This window comes from Jaculus jaculus, chromosome 5, assembly GCF_020740685.1.
Source record: "Jaculus jaculus isolate mJacJac1 chromosome 5, mJacJac1.mat.Y.cur, whole genome shotgun sequence".
Classification (NCBI taxonomy): domain Eukaryota; kingdom Metazoa; phylum Chordata; class Mammalia; order Rodentia; family Dipodidae; genus Jaculus; species Jaculus jaculus.
In genome coordinates, this window is record NC_059106.1 from 72571818 (window position 1) to 72593889 (window position 22072).

The window sequence follows — 22072 nt, forward strand, 5'->3', positions numbered from 1 at the left end:
GACCCCACCTCAAAAAAAGAAAAAAAGAGGGCTGGAGAGATGGCTTAGCGGTTAAGCGCTTGCCTGTGAAGCCTAAGGACCCCGGTTCGAGGCTCAGTTCCCCAGGTCCCACGTTAGCCAGATGCACAGGGGGCGCATGTGTCTGGAGTTCGTTTGCAGTGGCTGGAAGCCCTGGCGCGCCCATTCTCTCTCTCTCTCCCTCTATCTGTCTTTCTCCCTATGTTTGTCACTCTCAAATAAATAAATAAAAAATGAACAACAAAAAAAAATTTAAAAAAAAAGAAAAAAAGAAAGACAGACAGACAGAAAGAAAGAAAGAAAAAGAAAAGAAGAGAAAGGAACAGCCCATGTCAATAAAACAGCCAGAAGAGCCAGGCATGGTGGCACATGCTTTTAATCCCAGCACTCTGGAGGCAGAGTTAGGAGGATCGCTGTGAGTTCAAGGCCACCCTGAGACTACATAGTAAATCCCAGGTCAGCCTGAGCTGCAGTGAAACCCTACCTCAACCCCCCCCCAAAAAAAAGGCCAGAAGTAGAGTGAGAGTGAAGAGAGGAACTAGAAGGGAAGTCAGGTTCGAATCCAGCTCCATCATACATAAGCCATGACCTTGTATGAAAACAAGGTCAATGTCTGGCATGGTGGCTCATGCCTGAAATCCCAGCACTCAGGAGGCTGAGAAAGGAAGATTTTGAGTTCAAAGATAGCCTGAGCTACATAGCAACTTCCACATCAGGCTCGGCTTCAGGGCAAGACCCTGGCCTCAAAAAAAAAAAAAAAAAAAAAAAAACAGAGAGAGAGAGAGAGAGAGAGAGACAGACAGACAGAGAGGGCTGGACAATTAAAGGCACTTGTTTGCAAAGCCTGCCAGCCTGGGGTTCAATTCCCCACAATGCAAAGCCAAATGCACAAAGTGGCACTTGGGTCTGGAGTACCTTTCAGTGGCAAGAGGCCTTGGAATACTCATTCTCCCTCACAGGCAGGCAAATGAAAAAAATATTTTTAAAAAATTAAGGAAAAAAGGACTGGAGAGATGGCTTACCGGTTAAGTGCTTGCCTGTGAAGCCTAAGGACCCCAGTTGAAGGCTCGATTCACCAGGACCCACATTAGCCAGATGCACAAGGGGGCGCTAGCGTCTGGAGTTCGTTTGCAGTGGCTGCAGGCCCTGGCATGCCCATTCTCCTCCCCCCCCCCCCCGCCCCCACAACCTCTTTGTCACTTTTAAATAAATAAATAAATAAATAAAAACAAAAAAAAAATTTTTAAAAAAGGACTGGAGAGATGGCTAAATGGATAAAATTGCTGTACCAGCACAGCTCTGAGTACCTGAGTATGGATCCCCAGACTCATGTAAGACCTAGAAGCCATGGTGGGGCTAATCTTAGCATGGCCTACAGCAAGCTGGGAGGCAGACAGCAGAATTTCCCAGGTCACAAACCTAACCTCTCTAACAGAGCAGTGAGTAACAAGAGATACAGCTTCAGAATGAGGTGGAAGGTGGACAGACCAGAAAGTTGTCCTTTGACCGTATGTGCACCATTGTAGGAACACACTTGTGCAAATATGCATTCAAAGTAATTCAGAAAAAAAAAAAAGGCCGCTGGGCATGATGGCGCACACCTTTAATCCCAGCACTTGGGAGGCAGAGGTAGGAGGATCACTGTGAGTTCAAGGCCACCCTGAGGCTACATAGTGAATTCCAGATCAGCCTGAGCTGCAGTGAAACCCTACTTCGAAAAACCAAAAAATAAAAATTAAAGACAATTCGTGGAGCAAGAAATCACTAAACTCTACACAACAATCAAGAAGCACTGGATCCAGCACTCAGGAGGCAGAGGTAGGAGGATCACCGTGACTTTGAGGCCACTCTGGGGCTCCATAGTGAATTCCAGGTCAGCCTGGGCTAGATTGAAACCCTACCTTGAAACACTCCCCCCCACCAAAAAAAAAAAAAAAAATAGGCACTGGGTTGAAAGATGGTTCAATGGATAAAGTACTTGTTTGCAAAGCCTGCCGGTCCAGGTTTAATTCCCCAGATGCACAACGTGGCGTGTGCATATGGAGTTGATGTGCAGTGGCATGCCAATACTCCTTTTCTTCTCCTCACAAATAAATTATACCTTTTTTTTAAAGTAGGAACTTTTTTCTTTTTTAAATTTTATTTGGAAGAAAAAGGCAGACGGGAAGAGAGAGAATGGGTGTACCAAGGCCTTCAGCTGCAGCAAACTCCAGATGCATGCACCACTTTGTCCATCTGGCTTACATAGGTCCTGGAGAATCAAACCTGGGTCCTTTGGCTTTGCAGGAAAGCACTTTAACAGCTAAGCCATTTCTCCAGCCCCACATAGGAACTTTTTTTTTTTTTTGAAAAGGACAGAAAGAGAGAAAGAGGCAGATATAGAATGGACATACCAGGGCCTCTAGCCACCACAACAAACTCCAGACACATGCCACCTTGTACATCTGGTTTACTTGGATACTGGGGAATCAAACCTGGGTCCTTTGGCTTCACAGGCTACAGTCTTAACCATTAATCCATCTCCATTAATCCATCTCTTCAGGACTTTTTAAAGTTTATTTATTTATTTATTCGAGAGACAGAGAAAGAGGCAGAGAGAGGGAGAGAGAATGGGTGTGCTAGGGCCTCCAGCCACTGCAAACTAACTCCACATGCATGCGCTCTTATGCATCTGGCTTACGTGAGTCCTGGGGAATCGAACAGGTACTTTGGCTTTGCAGGCAAATGTCTTAACTGCTAAGCCATCTCTCCAGCATTATTTTCTTTTTTTGAGACGGGGTCTAACTCTGCAGTCCTGGCTGACCTAGTACTCAGTATGTAGCCAAAGTTTGCCTCAAACTCAAGGCAGTCATCCTGCCTCAGCCTCCCAAGTGCTAGGATTACAGGCATGTGACACTGTGCCTAAGAGTACACACATTTCTGGGATTTTTGTTGTTGTTTTTTGGTTATGGTTTTTTTGAGGTAGGGTCTCACTCGAGCCCAGGCTGACCTGGAATTCACTATGTAGTCTCAAGCTAACCTCAAACTCATGGCGACCCTCCCACCTCTGCCTCCCAAGTACTAGGATTAAAGGTGTGCACCACCACGTCTGGCCAGAGTACACATTTTTAGCCCCATTTTATAAATGAAGACTTGGAGGCCAGCAGTGCAAATATAAAGCTATCCTGGCCTCTTATCACTGTATAAGTGATAAGAGTATTTTACTCAAAACAATCTGGATCCAAGTCATGCTATGATTACTGTGCCAAAACATAACCTCCTGGCTAAAGGGGGTACCTAGCCCATCACCCCTACAAACAAGTTTCTGAACCACGTGTTGCCCCATCCTCCCCCTTAGGTAGATCTATCAGTGCCACACAAAAAGAGCAACAGACCAACACTTAAAGAATGATTACTCAGGAGGATAAGATCATGGTATCAAAATAAAAGACTGATTGAGAGGGGGAGGGGATATGATGAAGACTGGAGTTTCAAAGGGGAAAGTGGGGGGAGGGAGGGTATTAACATGGGAATTTTTACAACATTTTTTATGTTTATTTATTTATTTGAAAGTGACAGACAGAGAAAGAGGCAAAGGGGGGGGGGGAGAATAGGCACGCCAGGGCCTCCAGCCACTGCAAACAAACTCCAGATACATGTGCTCCCTTGTGCATCTGGCTAACATCCTGGAGAATTGAGCCTTGAACTGGGGTCCTTAGGCTTCACTGGCAAGTGCTTAACCGCTAAGCCATCTCTCCAGCCCACCATGGGATATTGTTTACAATCATGGAAGTTGTTAATAATAATAATAATAAAGAATGATTACTCTTTGCCAGGCACTGGTAGGAAGCAGAACCCATCTCTACCCTCACGGATCTTGCAGCCCTTCGAAGCAGGTACTCTCCTATGCTCATGGAGGACCTGGGGAACTAAAGGGTTTGTCACACTTCACCTGGCTCCTCAGCCCTTCACTGTGCAGGACAGTCATCCTCAGCTTGCCCCTAGACAGGGAAGCAAAAGGTGGGGCTCCTAAATTGGGGCTGGGGTAACCTTAGATCTCAGGCCCACAGCTGGCACTCAGAGCCACAGCTGCAAATTCCACAGCCAGATCCAAGGCTCTCATACCTGATAACATCTGGTTGCCCCAGTAACACCTCTTCCCCTCCTCACCCGCAGCATGGTGAGAACGTGCTCTAAGCCACCCTAGGCACAGATCTATACACCAGTGGCTTGCTTGGGGAGGGGCTCTGCAACCTGAGTCTCTGGTAGAGAAGAACACCTCACAAAGAAACTTGAGGTCCACAGAGTGGAAGACCTTGTCCAAGGCCACAATTAAAGATCCTCTGTTCCAAGGCTTTCTGCCTCACACACGCTGGAGGTGCAGTCTGGGGCAGAGGCCTTGAGGGGAAAGCACCACCCCCACCTGCCTGTGGGAGGTAACTTCCTGGAGCTGAAAAAGCCATCCTGCTCCAAAGCCACAAAGCCACGGCCCATCAAGCATGGCACACAGGCAAGCTCTGGAACACACGGATACAGTCCATAGGCAGGGTAAGGGGCAGGAGCATACATGTACATCCCCACGATGTCCCACTGGGGCCATCTCTATAGAAGGATACTTTCAGGACCACATGGGCAACATGCCCTTACCTACAGACATATCTACACAGACTTATACAGGGCCTGCCAAGTGGCTGTGCACACAGGAAGGCAGGTGTGTGTACCCACCATCCAGGGGCTTTCCTGAGCCTGGGGACACTGAAGAATGGGGAGGAAGAAGCCTGATTCCCCCCCCCCCTCTCTCACACACACACACACACACACACACTAATGCACATGCGTGTACACTGTCTTGGCAAAATCCTCCATGGGGTGAGGCCTCAACCTGCCCCATTCCAGAGCAAGGAGCAGGGGTGGCGCACCCACAAGCAAGCAGGCCTGACTCAGGGGAGAGGAATGAGGAGGGAGGGCACAACTGGCCAGGTGGCCTTGCTCAGGAGCTGAAGCTCTCTGGCCTTCCTGGGCCCCCACCCCTTGCTCCTGTGTTTGCGCCCTTGGTCAGCTCTACAGCCAGGATTCAGGGTGTCCAGAGGCCCTCTCATACAGATGGACAAATGAAGGCCCAGGGGCCAGGGCTTCCTTGGGTCACAGATTCTAAAGCCGGTAGAACCCAGTGTTGGGGACTGTTTTTTCCCAGAGATAAGACAAAGGGAAATCAGTCAGAACAAACCAGCAGGTGGAGGCACCTTAGCATTTGCAAAACACTTTCTCTTCCACTACCCCAAAGGCAGAGTGAAGTCTCCTTTTTACCAAGGAGCACCAGGTGGCTCAAGGGAAAGTGACTAACTTGTTGAAAGGTCACCTAACCAGGAAGTGGTGGATCCCACATTTGAACCTGGGTCCCACACAGAATGTCATAATAGCCCTAGTCTGTTAATGAGTAAAGGGAAGCCACAGCCTCAGACCCTCTCCACCTCTGCAGAAGGGGGGGCTCGACACCCCACCTCTGCAGAAGGAGAGCTCCCCCTGCCCCCTACCCTTTTCCTAGCGTCCACCCCTGCCTGGCAGGGGCAGAGCTAACAGGCCAGGCCGGTTCTAAGGTAAATAGTGGGGGACAGGGAGTGCCTGGAGCAGGAGGGGAGGATGCCATCCCACAAGGTGCCCTAGGGGGACGGACAATGATGCAGGGAGGAATTAGCTACAATAATATTAATAAATGTCATAATGAGTTTCCAGGTCAGCATTTGACATAATAATACCTTTTGGCCAGGCCACAATTCTGAATTTTCAAGCTGTCTTTTGTTCCTTCAAGGCATGATTATCCCCATTTTATGGATACCAGAGAGGCAGTCAGCATGAAGTCAGGAGAAGAAAAGGCTGGAAATCAGGGGGTCTGAATTCCAGGCCTTGGACAAATAAATCAGCCTCTTGGGGCCTTCATCCCCTCATCAGTAAAGTGGAACTAATACCCGTAGCCACCTCACAGAGCACACTGAAAGCACTAAGGCAGGCTAAACCACCAGTCATGCATAGTGCCAAACACCTGTAATCCCAGCACTTGGGAGGCAGAGGCAGGAGGACTGCTGTGAACTCAAGACCCAGTCTGCCTCAAAAAGGAAGAAAGAAAGATACACTGGGGATATAGTTGGTAGCATAATCGCCTAGTATGCATAAAACCCTAGGTTCAAATCCCAGCACTGCATAAACCAGGCATGGTGAAGCATGCTCCTAATTCCAGCATTTGGGAGGTACAGAAAAAGGATTAGAAATTCAGGGTCATCTTCAACTACATTTTGAGTTCCAGACCAGCCTGGGATACATGAGACCCTATCAATAAAAGACAAACAGAAGCCGAGCATTGTGGCGCACACCTTTAATCCCAGCAGAGGCAGAGGTAGGAGGATCGCAGTGAGTGCGAGGCCACCCTGAAATTCCAGGTCAACCTGGGCTAGAGTGAGACCCTACCTTGAAAAAAAAAAAAGGAAGAATAGATGAAGGGAGGGAACTACATAACCTAGTGTCAATTCAAATTATTGGCTCAGAGCTGGCCTCTGCCTACCCAAGGCATAGGGTAGGGAAGAGGCCCTTCCACTTACAACACAATCGCCACCAGCATTCCTGAAAGCAAGCTGAGAAGACCCACGTCCCACTAAATCCTCTTTCCAGAAGTCAATGACTCGCCCAAGGTCACATGGCTAAAAGAGTCAAGATTTGAGTCCAGCTGACTGGCTGTAAAACCATATTCTCCCCCAGGCTACCAGCTGCCCCTGCCCACTTCCTGCCCCTGCCCACTTCAGGTGCTCTCTTGCAATCTCAAGTGGAATTAAGTACCATTAAGATAAGGTTTGATAAAGGACACTTAACATCAGCTCTCTCTCTCTTCAGTAACCTTGTCCTATCTGGCTATCCTAACCCCATGTTTCTGAGGCATAAAATTCTAGGCCCAGACTACATTTCTCCAAGCCCTTAGCAGTCAAGATGTTCTAGCTATGAACACTGGCTCTTAATTATAGCTTGACCCTGAGTCAGCACTATCAAGAACTACCCTTTGTGTGAGCCTCAGTTTCTCCATCTGCGACTTGGAAAGGTTGGAGAGATGATCTTGAAATAGCATTCTGCATGTATGACTGTCCATAGAAGGAGGGGGCAGCGATTCTGGTTCCTCACTTAAGGTCAGGGCCTAGCAAAGCAAGGGGGTTCAGCTTACTGCAGACCCCTCAGATAAAAGAGAGCTTCACAGACTGGGCGTGGTGGCGCACATCTTTAATCCCAGCACTGGGGGAGGGAGGCAAAAGTAAGAGGATTGTCATTAATTCAAGGCCCCCCTGAGACTACATAGTGAATTTCAGGTCAGCTTGAGCTAGAATGAGACCCTACCTCAAAAATGGGGGGGAATGGAAAGATGGCTTAGCGGTTAACACATGTGCCTGCAAAGCTAAAGGATCCCAGTCCAATTCTCCAGAACCCACGTAAGCCAGATGCACAAGGGGGCACATGCATCTGGAGTTCATTTGCAGTGGCTGGAAGCCCTGGCATGCCCATTCTCTCCCTCCCTCCCTCCCTCTCTCCCTCCCCCCCCTCTTCCTCTTTCTCTCAAATAAATAAACTAATTAAATATATTTTAAAAAAAAAGCTTCACAAGTCTCTCATCTGGAAAGCCCAAGGTTGCCACAAATAAGTCAAGGTATCACACAGTTGGTCACAAGTAAGTATCCCCCTCAAAGGAGAAAGGACACGGGGAGAGAGAAGGGAGAGGACCTTCTCCCAGTCTTGGAGCCTATGGAGGACCCCAGTTCATCCAGCTTCAGAAACAGAAGATGCAAAGGAATCCTGAGCAGACTGAGTCCTCCAGTCCCTATCCTTAGTGCTTCCATCTCCAAAACAGAACAGTGCACAGAGGAAACAAGACAGATAGATGGTTCTCCTAGGGTTCCCATTTTTCAACCTCCTCCAACCTGCTCAGGGCCAGGCACTCAGGTAACCTGGGGAGGGGACAGTTACATGGCTTCTTAAAAAGCAAGGCCAGACAACCCCACTGTCTTCCCAGCAGGTGAAGCTTTGCCTCAATCACCCTGACCCTCTTTCACTACCCAAGGACATCTGATCAATAATCTACCTACTCTTCCTTCCTACCTGCTTACAGTTTTTCCCCAGCACTAGAAATTGAACCCAGAGCCTTACAAGTACTAAGCATGAACTCTACCACAGAGCTGTACCCCAGCTGTCTATTTACTTACTCTGAGACAGGGTCTCATTAAATTACCCAGGCTGGCCTTAAACTTACTCTAACACAGGAGGTCTTGAATTTTTCATCCTCCTCAGCCTCCAGAGTACCTGGGATTACAGGTCCTATGCCACTAGGCATGGCTCCGACCTACTTCTCTAAACTCTGGGGGTCTCAGTGCTTAGTCCTCACCTCTTTCCCCTCTCTAGAGAGCCTTCTACTCCTGGGCTTTCCACTGGATCTGAGTCCCCCAGGGCCCAGGCTTTCGGCCCCAGGAGACCTATAGGCCACAGAACCATAACATAAAGCCCGTCTATCCATGAACTAGTTAGGGATATAGGCTTTGTGATCTAATAGACTTGAGCTTAAAAAATAAATAAATAAATATATATATATATATGTGTGTATATATATATATATATACATATATATATGTATATATATGTATATATATATGTATATATATATGTATGTGTGTGTGTGTGTGTGTATATATATATATATATATACTTATTTATGAGAGAGAATGGGCACACCACGGCTCTAGCCACTGCAAACAAACTCCAGATGCATACACCATCTTGTGCATCTGGCTTTACATAAGTACTGGGGAACTGGACCTGGGTCCTTTGGCTTTGCTGGCAAGTGCCTTAACTGTTAAGCCATCTCTCTAGTCCTAGGTTTGGGTTTAAATCATACTTTGGCCAGCTCTTCACTCTGTGGCATAGGGCAAGTGTCTTCACTTCTCTGAGTGAATCTTCCATATATGTAAAAATGGGGAAAACAATAGCTGCTCTTTTGTTGGATAGTTGCAAGACAAATGAATTAATGTAGAGAGAGTAATAAGCCTAATGTTGTCTCTACATTAATGTCTCTACTACCATCTCACAGCCAAACAGACCTCTCTGGCCCTTACCACCACCACCATCTTGATTAATCCCAGGTCCTGTCAATTCTAAGGCCTCCTCTCCACTCCCACCGCACCCACCCTGTCCCCAGCCCTCACCTTATCACCTCTCCCCTGAATTACTGCAATAGAATCTGAGCTTCCACTCTCACCACTCCACCCCCAACCTGTCCTGCCAGCACCTGCCCCAGCCCTAGAGCCATCTTCCTAACACACTCGTTTAGGAAGCTCCTCCCTGGTTCAATCACCTTCACTGGCTCTCAATGGCAGCTCCTCTACACTCCAGCCTTCTCTGGATACTTACACACTCCCCCCCCCCCCCCTTTTCACAGACTAACCAAATGCCTAAGTATTCCAGCTTCATTTCCACATCTGGATCTGCAGGAACAGAAGCTGAGGCCAAGAGACCTTGAATCCTCAATACAAGTAAGACCAAAGGGACTGAAACTTAACAACGGAACCTCTTCTCCCAGGCACAAAGAGGAAGCCACAACTATTTTTCTCTCTAACCTCCATGTTCAATAATTCAGTTCAACAATTTAGAATAAATGTCATTCCTGTAGTTACTTCAAAAAGCGAATTAAGGGCTGGAGAGATGGCTTAGCGATTAAGCGCTTGCCTGTGAAGCCTAAGGACCCTGGTTCGATGCTTGATTCTCCAGGACCCACTTTAGCCAGATGCAGAAGGGGGCGCACGCATCTGGAGTTTGTTTGCAGTGGCTGGAGGCCCTAGCGCACCCATTTTCTCTATCTCTCTATCTTTCTGCCTCTTTCTCTCTCTGTCTGTCTCTCTCAAAATGTTTTTTAAAAGTGAAATAAAACCGGGTGTGGTGGCGCATGCCTTTAATCCTGAGCACTTGGGAGACAGAGGTAAGAGGATCGCCAAGAGTTTGAGGACACCCTGCGACTACAGAGTGAATTCCAGGTCAGCCTGGGCTAGAGTGAGACCTTACCTTGTGGGGGGGGAAAAAGTGAATTAAGACCACTGCATTAGTTTTCTGAAACTGACTCTAGCCCAGCAGCTTGTGATATACAGCCTGAGATATTTCTTAGCCCTGACACTTTGTTTTCTGGCTTCTTAGCAACACCTTTAAGTCTGGTTAGCTCTTGAGTTGCAGCAGGGGCCCACCTATGCACAAGTCACTGGGAACCTCAGGTCTCTTCCTCAGGAACCAATGGGTAGGAGTCTGAACAAAGTGCCCCACCTCCACTCTCCTTGTTTTATAGATAGGATCTGCCAAAAGTCAGGCATAGCGGCTCACACCTGTAATACCAGCACTTGGAAAGTGGAGGCTAGCTTCAGCTACCTGAGACCTTGTCTCATAAAACCAAGCAACAAAAAAGACTAGGTCTTTTTATGTAGCCCAGGCTGGTGCCTGCCTCAGCCTCCAAAGTGCTGAAATCACAGGCACTCTCACAAACATGACCAGCTCTAAACAACTCCCTCCCCCAGCCCCTTCCCCTCTCTGTCACAATAGTCACAAGTCTGGGCCCACAGTTGGTTCTCAGGAAACCATCAGATCAGAGAGCAGATATCAGAAGGCAGATGAAGAGCCTCAGCCCTGAAGGCTCAAGTGTAGCTTCTGGAGGAAGAGGCAGGCTGTCACAGCCAGGACTTCAAGGTTGCAGGGAAACTCTCCTCCTTCTGAGGAGTCCTGAGTCCACCTGAACGGTATTAAATCTTTTCTGTTGTTAGTTTGATCACCATTATTATAGCTTAAACCATCAGCTGCTGCATATGACCTTGAACAACGCACTCTTCTCTAGACCTCAGTCTCTTCATCCATGAAATGGCTAGCTAGAACTCTAAAAGTCCTAAGAGGTCACCTATGCTGATGTTCCTTAGTTCCAGAAAGGCTTCCTGTAAGAGCCAAGGAGGTTCAGAAAAACAAAAAGAAACGTGAACAAGGTCACCAGAACCTATGCCAGAGCCACAATGAGAATGCAGACCCCTATTTTCTAGTTAGGATCTTGCCATCGCCCCTATGTGGACTGCTGATGAGGGATGAGATCATCAGTCTCAATGCTGGTCCTCCAGGAATGTGGGCCATCCAGGGAACACGGGTGGCTTCTCCCACTACAAAAAAAGCCCCTCCACCTCCAGCCCCTCTAGGATCCTCTCCTTACTCCAGACCAGTATATGCCCCTAAGAGACCTGCCTCTGTTACAGACCTCCCTTTTGGGGAGTTAGGGTTTGGGTTACAACATCTCCCTCCTCCATCTCTGGCTTCACAAAGTGAGAAAACCATGTTCTTCCTCCAGCACCCCTTAGGGGCTGACTCTCCGAGACACCCAAAAGTGCCACATTGGCTAGGGAAAACCAGGAATGCCATCTCCAGGCCTTGGGATTGGAGGCCTTCCTCATTCCCTACCCCCCACCCTTAGAGGCTGGAATGTGACCCGCGGAGGGATCCGGCGGCACGCTGGGAAGGCTGCTGCTGAGCTCCAGCTCGCTGGCTGCATTGAAGGGGGTGGGGGGAGATGGAGCGGCGACCTCAGGGACTGCGGGGGACAGGGAGAGCGCGTGGTAGGGGTGCAGAGGGAGCCAAAAGAACCAGTCCGGCTCCCGAACGCGCCAGATGGAGGCGGTCCCGAACCTTCAGCCCCTGGTTTCCTGCTTCTCCTCTCCACCTTGTCTCCCCTCCCTCTAGCAAACTTTCAGCCTGTTGGGGGCGAAGGTTTGGGGCACAAGTGTGTGTGCGGTATGTGTACCTGTGTACACGAGTGCCAGTGAGCCCGAGTCTGGCTGGCTGTGCAGTTGTGAACCTGCATCTATACAGCTGTGCGCCCAAGACGCTGGACAACTGTACCTACGTGACTCATGTATGTGCCCGCGTGGGTGCAATGCGTGTGGCCACGTAACCTATATGCACAGGTACATGTACCTGTGTGTCAAGATCTGTGTCCTGGTAAGGGTGTGTGGGTGTGACTGTGTAAGTGGTTTTTGTCTGCACGACCAGACATCTGAGTGGGTGGTGTGTGTGTGTGTGTGTGTGCGCGCGCGCGTGAAATGTGATATGTACGCGTGCCCACCCGCGGGTGCTGTGTCTGCGTGCACATGCGAGGGGTGGGGTCTGCGCGCATTCCCGGGCCCCCACACTCACGCCCACCAGGCCCGGGGAGGGGTCAGCGCCGCGGCGGCGGCGGCGGTGGCGGCTGCGGCAGAGCCCCTCCGCCCCGCCCCCACCCCTACCTGCGGACCGCTTCGCCGAACGGCCGAACCGCCAGAAGCTGCGGACCCGGGGGGCGCTCGGGGCCTTCCTCTTGTGGTGCGAGTTACCCATGGCGAGCGCAGGAGCCCGCGCGGCGCGGAGCAGCCAGCCCGGCCGCCGGGCCCGCAGCCCCGGGAGGGAGGCAGCGAGGAGCGCGGGCGGCCACCACCGGCGCCCCCAGCCCCAGATAGGCCACGCCCCCAGGCGCTGCGGCCAATGGCCACGCCGGGGGGCGGGCCTGAGGAGGGGCGGGGCCTGGCGCGCGTCCTGCCCGTTCCACCCCTCCTGGGACCCGGGAGACCTGCTGAGCCGCCCCGCCCTGAGCGCTCCCGGAAAGGCTCGGCCTGGCCAGGTGGGGTAGGCGGGTCATCGGCTCCTCCTGCCTCTCAGAGGACAGCCGTGGAGCTGGGAGAACTAGGAGCTGATCTCCACACGAGGGGGAGGGGGGCCCAGACCCCTGCTACTGCTGGGCCCACCAGCCACCACCCTGTGAGTGTCACATGTTTGTGAATCTCCTTTCGACTGCCTGTGTGTAAACATGTGTGGAACTAACTCTATGTACTTGTGTTCAGAAGAATAGCATCCTTTTACTTAGTGCTTAATATGCACCAACCAGGCATTTGATGCGTTATTTCATGTGCAAATTATCTCCGCATGGTAGATAATTTTGCATACCAATCTACCAGTGGGGAAATTAGAATTCCTTTAAGCTAACTGATTGGCTCATAGTCAAAAAGCATTAACCCTAGCAGTCACATCTAGACTGACCAATACCCATGGCTCCATGCATTTCTGCATGACCTTGAAGGAAGGCAGTCATTGGATATCTGTGTATGAATGTGTGTATAAATGTGGCTATGTAGTTTTGGAGCTGGGTATGCACCTGTGACCCTGAACATGTAGTTTCATCTCAGGCAAGTCTAATCATCTATGTGGCTGTGCTCAATGTAACTTGAGTCTGTTTTCATGTCTACTTTTGTGGATTTGCTTTTGCAATTACGACACTCAAGAGTGATTGAAAATGTCACAGATTGGGCTGGAGAGATAGCTTAGCAGTTAAGCGCTTGCCTGTGAAGCCTAAGGACCCTGGTTCGATGCTTGATTCTCCAGGACCTAAGTTAGCCAGATACACAAGGGGGCGCACACGTCTGGAGTTCATTTGTGTCTATCTGCCCCTCTCCCCCCCCCCCCTCTCTGTGTCCGTCGCTTTCAAATAAATAAAAATTAAAACTAAAATTTTAAAAAGTCACAGATTTTGTGTGTTTGATTAACAGTCTGCCCATGTGCATGTATGTGTAAATGTTTGTTTATAAGACTATTGCTGCTTTGTGTTTGAACATGACTGCAATTGTTGAATGTATGTCTATATTTGTAGTTGGTCTGTGTGAAACACAGCTTGTAGGTACACACATGTAAAACCACATGTCTGCATACATTGTGGAGCTCTGTGCACTGCATGCATCTCTCCTTACACAAGTCTTTATTTTTCAAAGCCCACGTTGAGCCTTACCTCTTCCAAAAGTCTTCTAGGATGTAGGTCCTCACAGGTACCCTTGTGCCAGGGACCTATAGCCTGGCAGTGGCTCTGCTTCACTCTATTACATCACTCTATTCAGTCTCTCCAACCAGGGGCAGTGTGGTCCATCAAAGAAAGCACTGAGGTGGGGGGCCAAGCCCTAGCTTCTAGTCCCTGTGTGGTATGGCTCCTCCTGCCACTTGAACAAGCCTCTTTAATCATGCTGCTTTGTAAATGCAGTGGCTCTAGGAACACCCTACTCCCTCCCTACAAACTGGGAAAGTCAAAGCTAGCTGATCCCACTGGGTATGATGGTGCATGCCTTTAATCCCAGCACTGGGGGGAGACTGTGAGTTTGAGACCAGCTGAAGACTACATAGTGAATTCCAGGTCAGCCTGGGGTAGAAAAAGACCCTACCTAGATTAAAAAAAAAAAAAAAAAAAATTAAGCTAGCTTATCCCAACCTTTTTGAAGCCCATCTTTTGCTAAGAATTTGAGGTTAACAACAGTGCAGTCCCTGAAGAGCTAGCATTTTACTAATCCATACAAAACATCACATACTGAGTACCAAGCTGTGTGAACCAGTTTCTTCATACCACACACAGAGTCCTATAACAAAGCTGGGAGAGACTATACAGATCTTTTGGCTCAATTCCCTTCAATTAAACATGAAGAGAAAAGCCAGGCATAGTGGTACATGCCTTTTATCCCAGCACTTGAGAGGCAGAGGTAGGAGGATCACCATGAGTTCAAGGCCATCCTGAGACTACAGAGTGAATTCCAGGTCAGCCTGGACTACAGTGAAACCCTATCTTGAGGGGAAAAAAAAAAAAAAAACCATGAGGAGGGCTGAAGAGAGTGTTTAGCAGTTAAGGTACTTGGTTGCAAAGCTGAATGAGCCGGGATTTAATTTCCCAGTACCCATGTAAACCTGATGCACAACATGGCACATGTATCTGGAGTTCGTTTGTAGTGTCTAGAGGTCCTGGCACACCTATTTTCTCTTTCTCTCTCTCTCTTTCTCACTCTATCAGCTTGCAAATAAATAAAAATATTAAAAAAAAAACAACAAGAGAGCCAGGCATGGTGACACACGCCTTTAATCCCAGCACTCGGGAGGCAGAGGCAGGAGGATCACCATGAGTTTGAGGCCACCCTGAGACTACATAGTGAATTCCAAGTCACCCTGGGCTGGAGTAAGACCCTACCTCCAAAAAAGAAAAAACAATAGTGGGGGGACAGACACATAAAGAAGGCAGGTGGTGTGTGACAGCAAACACTTGAGGGTAAGTCCAAGTTCCTTGGTATGTACTGAGTGAGGATGGGTAAGCAAAGAACCTTAAAGGGCATTTGGGATGGACTATGCCTTGGCCACCAGAGGCCTCCCGGATGCTACCTCTGCCTTCTGGCTCAGCCTTGTCTTCAGCCACACCATCCTTATTCTCAGTTCTAGCTACACAAAATTGCTTGTCATTCCCTAGAGCATTTCCTCCAATCCTCCGCACCTGTCTCTTCTACGACTGCCTGAAAGATGCCTTTTCATCCCTAAGGCCCCGCTTGACATTCTGCTCCTGCATGCGCTCCCTCCCCAGTCAGGGGCTCTGTGATCCCACAGCCACTGGTGCAGCCCTCTGACACAGCACTGCTCCCACCGAAGGGCTCTCCTCAGCACCTTGTGTGGCACTATCCCAGCACCTGCCTCAAAACATCGAATTCTTTGGGTATCTCTTTCCAACCAGAAAACAGTTTCCTCAAAGGTAGGGACTGTGTCATTCCTTGACAGCTCCAGTACACAGGTATGTCCTCCATGTTGCCTAGAAACTGGTGAAGGTGGAGACAGTGAGTGACAGTGAGAGACTTGGTGAAGGAGTGATAGTGCCCCTTGTGCCTGGTGGTGATGGTAGTGGCGATGGCACCCAAGTGCTTTTGCTACAAAGGCAGCGCCTGATACCAGGATCCTGGAGAAGCTCTGCCCCCTAGCTGACGAGCACAGGGGTGATGGGGTAGGCTGGGAGAGGGAGGACTTGGTATGGCAGGCATGTGGGCCAAGACGCCAGGCACCACATGATTAGGCTTGGGTGCCTTGTGACCCCCTTGGAGAATGTTGAAGGCTTCATCTGGCTAAAGACTTGCAGGAGTGAACATCCTCAGCAGACAGGAGGCTCAACTTGGTCATCTCCCATCAACCCCCAGGAGTCTGGTGGGGTGGGGTGCACTTTGCCACAAAATCTGAGTTCAAACCCGGTACAGGCTGAGCTGTAAGTGGAGCTGGCAGAACGTCTCTGCAGAAGCAGCCGCAAGGAGAGTGGAGCACAAGGGCAGAGTGGGCAGGCAGTGATGCAGGGGAAGGCGGACAGATATGCACTCCTCCTGCCCAAGGAAGCTGCCTTTACTTTCTTCCCAGTCAGCCAAGCAGCTGGAGGTGGCCTTGAGGGCTGGGGACCCACTCTCCCCACCCCACCATGCACCCTGCTGGCCAAATACCGTACAATGCCTCCTCTCATTCCTGGACATCAGCATGTGATAAGTGAGGAGCAGCTGAGAGGGCTTTCAGGGTTTGGGGAGAGGGGATTTCCAAGGGAGGGCTAGCTCTGCTCCCAGCTGACAACCGCAGAGGGGATTTTCATGGCCACAGGGTCTAGGAATCTCAGTTACCCTGCAGGCAAGCCTGCTTTGGGGACTTGTGGGGAGAAGTGAGGAAGACCCAATCCCCAAACCAGGCCTGGGGTAAGGCTGGGACGTGTGAGGCAGAAAGCTGGAACAAGGCCTGAAGGTGTGGCATGGAGAAAAGGGGAGAAAAAAGCAGGTTCCCCTGGCCTCTCCTGGCTTCCTTCCATTCTCCCTACCCCTACCAAAGGTGCTTTCTGAGAAAAGCTTTTCTATTTGAAGTCTGAACAAAGAAGTGGGGAAAATGAAACAGCCCAGCAGACACAGGGTGAATTCCTGTTCCTCTTCCAAGGCCCAGTCAGCTCAGGGTGGCTTCCCTGAGGACATTTGACCTTGAGCAAGTCATTCCCTCCTGTAGGCCTGTCTGTCTATAAGCCATGACGGCTCACTATGACATCCCATGCCAGCAACTTTGACCAGCAAGGATTCAGAGATGCCCATGTTCTGGAGGCCTATATTGGATTTCCCACTTATAACCCAAAGTTACTTACTTCGTGTCAGAGCCTGTGCTTGGCAGGGCCAAGGGAAGAGGCTACTCAGCCCAGACCCTGCTGATCCCTGGTCCACAGAAGCCCAGAGAGACAGCTGGTCCCAGCCTCAGCCAATAAGTCTGATCAGAATGCTGCAAGCCCCTCCACCCAGCTTTGCCTCCCTCATCCTCCTCAGGGAAACCAACTCTTTTCTCCCCCAGAGATCACTGAACCACCTCTTTTTTTTTTTAATTTAAAATGTTTTATTTTTACTTATTTGAGAGAGAAAAAGAATGGGTGTGTCAAGGCCTCCAGTCACTGCAAACTCCAGATGTATGTGACACCTTGTGCATCTGGCTTATGTAGGTCCTGGAGAATAGAACCTGGGTCCTTAGGGTTCACAGGCAAGTGCCTTAACCACTAAGACATCTCTCCAGCCCTAGTTTGGCCTTTTGTGACAGGGTCTCAAATAGCCCAGGCTGGCCTCAAGTTTGCTATGTAGCCCAGGATGACTGTGAGCTACTAAGCCTCCAGCCTCCCAAGTCAGAGTATTTGTTTTGTTAAGGTAGGGTCTCGCTGTAGCTCAGGCTGACCTACAACTCATTCTGCACCCCAGGCTGGCCTTGAACTCACAACCCACCTTCTATCTATCCCTAGGATTAAAGGTATGTGTCACCATGCCCAGCTTCATGATCATGATTTTGACCCTTAATTACTGTTCCTCCCTACCCACCACTGATCCTTCCTAACCAACACACTTAAATTCTGTGGTTTGTGAGAACTGAGGACCTTGGTATTTGGTACTTAAGAAATTAATGAGTAAGTCTCCCTCTAATGTCGAGACCCAGGGCAGACAATACTCATCCTACCAGTGAGACCAGTTGATGTCCCTATCCAAGAAGAAGGTGGCCACAAAGGAAATTTTCCAACCCTAAATCTCTCTCTCTCTTTTTTTTTTTTTTTTGAAGTAGGGTTTCACTGTAGTCCAGGCTGACCTGGAATTCACTGTGGAGTCTCATGGTGGCCTTGAACTCAAGGTGATCCTCCTACCTCTGCCTCCAAGTGCTGGGATTAAAGGCGTGTACCACCATGCCTGGCTGCAACCCTAAATCTCTTAAACAGGCTGCTTTAGAGTCAAGGGACAATAATTTACCCTGGGAGTATCAGAGATGAGGACACACAGGGACCCTTAGGGGACAAATATAAGCTCAATCGGTAAAAAGTAAAGGCAAGCACACGAGTGACTCAGCATGTGAAAAATACATAAAATGGGCCAGGTGACATAAGCCTTTATTCCCAGCACTGGGGAGGCAGATGTAGGAGAATCAGCATGAGTTCGAGTCCACTCTGAGACTACATAGTGAATTCCAGGTCAGCCTAAACTACAGCGAGACCCTATCCCAAGAAAGAAAAGAAGCCAGGCATGGTAACACATACCTTTAATCCTAGTACTAGGGAAGCAGAGGTAGGAGAATCATCATGAGTTCAAGGCCACCCTGAGACTACATAATGAATTCCAAGTCAGCCTGGGCTAGAGCGAGACCCTACCTCAAAAAAAAACAAGAAAAAGAAAATACATGAAATGTTTAATAAAAGGCAAACATAGTGTGGTGGTTTGATTCAGGTGTCTCTATAAACTTAGGTGGTGTTCTGAATGCTAGGTCCCCAGCTGATGGCAGTTTGGGAATTAACACCTTCTGGAGGTGGTATATTTTGGGGGGCGGGCTTATGGGTTTTATAGCCAGCTTCCTCTTGCCAGTGTTTGGCACTGTTGCTATTGTCCATCGGATGTTAACCAGGAGGTGATGTCCACTCTGCTCATGCCATTATTTTCCCTGCCATCATGGAGCTTCCCCTTGAGTCTGTAAGCCAAAATAAACCCTTATTTCCCACAAGCTGTTCTTGGTTGGGTGTTTTCTGCCAGCAATGCAAACCTGACTGCAACACATACCATCTGGCCTCAAGCAACATGCCCAGAGATTTGGGGTGGTTACTGCTTTAGACCTTTATAGACCCTTCCTCAGCAGGGAGAGGTAGCATTATTTACACTGGTATCCACCTTCCTGGCCACTGGGTCTCTGCATCTAGTCTGGCTGGCCAGAAGCAGGCTATCATTTTCCAGACACAATTCCTACCCTACACTCAGCCCATTCTCAAACCCAAAGATTCCAATAACTAAAAGGAGTCTCAGAAGCCACTGAACTCCATCTTGCTGAATGGGGCTGGCTCACCCAAAGCCATACAACATAGCAGAGCTCAAAACCCAGTCTCAGCCAGGCATGGCGGCGCATGCCTTTAATCCCAGTACTCAGGAGGCAGAAGTAGGTAGAAGGATCATTGTGAGTGAGGCCAGCCTGAGACTACATAGTGGATTGCAGGTCAGCCTGGACTAGAAGGAGACCCTACCTCAAAAAACAAACAACAACAACAACAACAAACAAAAAAGGGTCTCTTCACAGGGGAAGTGAGGGTTGCATCTGCTGGGCAGACAGGGGTCAGGGGTTCTTGAACACCCAATACCAGAGTCATTCTGACTCCCATCCCTCAGCCACCGCCTGATGCCTGAGAGAGTAATCCTGTTTATTCTCCCACAATCAAGAAACTCATCCAGGCTGGAGAGATGGTTTAGCGGCTAAGCGCTTGCCTGTGAAGCCTAAGGACCCCAGTTCGAGGCTCAATTCCCCAGGACCCATGTTAGCCAGATGCACAAGGGGGCACATGCATCTGGAGTTCGTTTGCAGTGGCTGTAAGCCCTGGCGCACCCATTCTCTCTCTGTCTGTTGCTTTCAAATAAATAAATAAAAATAAAACTATTTAAAAGAAAAAACTCATCCAACCCCCCAGGGTACTTAGTAGAGAGTGGCCCTGGAAGGCTTTGTCATCACAATGCTGTAACATCACCATCACTTCCACAGGGGCAGGGACCTCAGGTATTTCCTTCACCTTGAGTGACACCTAACTCTAGTAAAAAATAAAAAAAAATAATAAAAATAAAAATAAAAAACTTTTATTCCCCCAAATGAATGAAGCCAAGTGATCTTGGACAACTAGCTTTCATCCTGAGAGGGTCTTTTTCTCACTTGTAGTGGTGGAAACTGCTCACCTCAGAACACAGGATAATTCCTGGCTTGGGTCTTATATGGGGGGCAGCCTTCCTGTTACTTCTCTTCCTCTTCAAATTAGCCCTTCTTCCACAAACTACTTGCATCCTCCAGAAAGCCTCCCCTGGTTACCTACTGGGCCTGTCCTGGCATGAGTCCTAAAAACGCTTCCTTCCCACACACTTGTCTAGAGTCCAGGTGATATTTCTGGAAAATATAGATTCCTGTTTGCTTTTCCAACATCTTATGTCCCAAGTCCTCCTGCTCAGACAAAAGTCAGAGTCCACTTTCTGTGAATCTCCATCCCGTGCGCACTCGTTTCTGTGAACGAGTAATAATCAACATAGGTATCTGAAGTGAAGCCAAAACATGGGTAAGACCAAACCTAGCCAATGCCCAGGTCCTCAGCGTCAGCCAGCAGAAACGTGCTACCATTGGACCGTGCTCCACGGTTCACAAAGCACTTGCGTGTCTGTTATCTTATTGGATCCTTGAAACACCCCTGTTTTACAGATAAGGAGAGGCAGGTTTGGAGGGATGAATAACCTGCCAGTGTCGTGCAGCTTGAGAGGAACAGCAGGATTTTTCTTGTCAGCCTCAGAACCTGCTCCTTCCAGACTTGTCCTGACTAAACTTACAAACGCAAAACAGCAACCCTCTGCATGTCATGGCAACTTCTATTTCATATTCACTTTCACATTATCTCTTATAAGAATCTTGGGTAGGAAGGTCACAGATCCATAAAGGCAAAGTCCAGGGAATTACCCCTATGAAAAGGTCTTCTCTCCCATAAGGCAGTAATGGAATCTGTGAGCACACAGAAAAGTTGCCTCTCCAGTGTCTTGGGACTTGCTAGTAGCCATTTGCCAGACTGGTACTCTGCCCACTCTATAGCATTGTTCTCTGGGCTCCTTCCCATCAGTAGAGTTGGATATAAAGATCTTTAAGCCTCACCCCTGCTCTGTGTCCTTGTGAGAGTCATGAAAACAGATTGCAATTTGATTTTAAATCTGTTTAAATTGCTGTCATTGAGCCTCGGTTTTTTCATCTGTAAATGGGTATCTTTTCGGAGATAAGCTTGACCTCAACTTTGTCATAGTCCTGTCTCAGCCTTCCCAATGCTGGAATTACGGGTGTGTACCACCATTTGGGGATCTGTAAATGGGATCTAGTGAAATAGACACAGAGCTGCTGGGAGACATATTCAGAGTACTCAGTCAACACCAGATTTCCTCTTTTCTGATAAGTTAGTACCCAGCAATTGGGGAATCCTGGAGAATGGAGTACAAAATTCCATTGCAAGCTGTTCCCCACCTTAGAGTAGGGGAGCCCCTGAGAAGAGCTTGGATTTCTGGTTCAGACTGTAACACCCACCCACAGAGGCCTTCCCAACTGCCCAGAAATATTCCTCCTTCCCCAGTCTCCATTCTGAGTATTTTCCCTTCAAGAGTTAAGCCTTCAGGCTTCCCTTCCTGGCCAGCGGTGCCAGTGGAGATTACAGAGATCGGATTTATTTCTCTTAATAAACAGAAAAGAAGTTGGGCCAGGCAGGTGACAAGGAAACAACGAGAACAATAGAAGGCTGGAGCAAAAAGAGACAGGACTTCCCTCAGTCGTACCTGAGGCCAACTCTAGACCGGGGAAAACAACAGCTAGGGGCAGAGAGTGTCGCCCATGCACGTGGACTCTGTGAGGCTGACCTGCTGCCCAGAAAAAGCCCAGTGCCACCTGATACCAAGCACAAGGCAGAGGGAGCCTGGTCACTGACCCAGTGACTTCAAACCCCAGATGTTGGAGCAGGGACCTACAGTTCAGTATTTCCAGCCCCCTGCCCCCAAGCTGGTCTCCCTGCAAAAAGGGAATCCACTGTCCTGGGATACCCTAGCCCACTAACCTTCCACCTGCCAATCCTGACAGTCTGACCACCATCCATCCTGCTGTAATTCTGACCCATACCCTCTTAAGGGAGGTGAGAATGACT

At 49.1% G+C, this 22072-nt stretch overlaps 1 protein-coding gene across 2 annotated transcripts in view; it reads right to left on the reverse strand.

Annotated features, from left to right (window-relative positions):
* Kiaa1522 (KIAA1522 ortholog) overlaps positions 1-22072 on the reverse strand; it is a 34345-nt gene that overhangs the window by 10731 nt on the left and 1542 nt on the right. The window contains exon 1 of one of the 2 annotated variants that reach the window (XM_012950325.2): positions 12318-12438. The exons of the other annotated variant lie outside the window; for it this stretch is intronic. Coding sequence (XP_012805779.2) covers positions 12318-12408 — 91 coding nt within the window. The 5' untranslated portion in view covers positions 12409-12438. Of the gene's footprint in view, positions 1-12317; positions 12439-22072 lie in introns of those variants that run through there. 2 annotated transcript variants of the gene reach the window in all.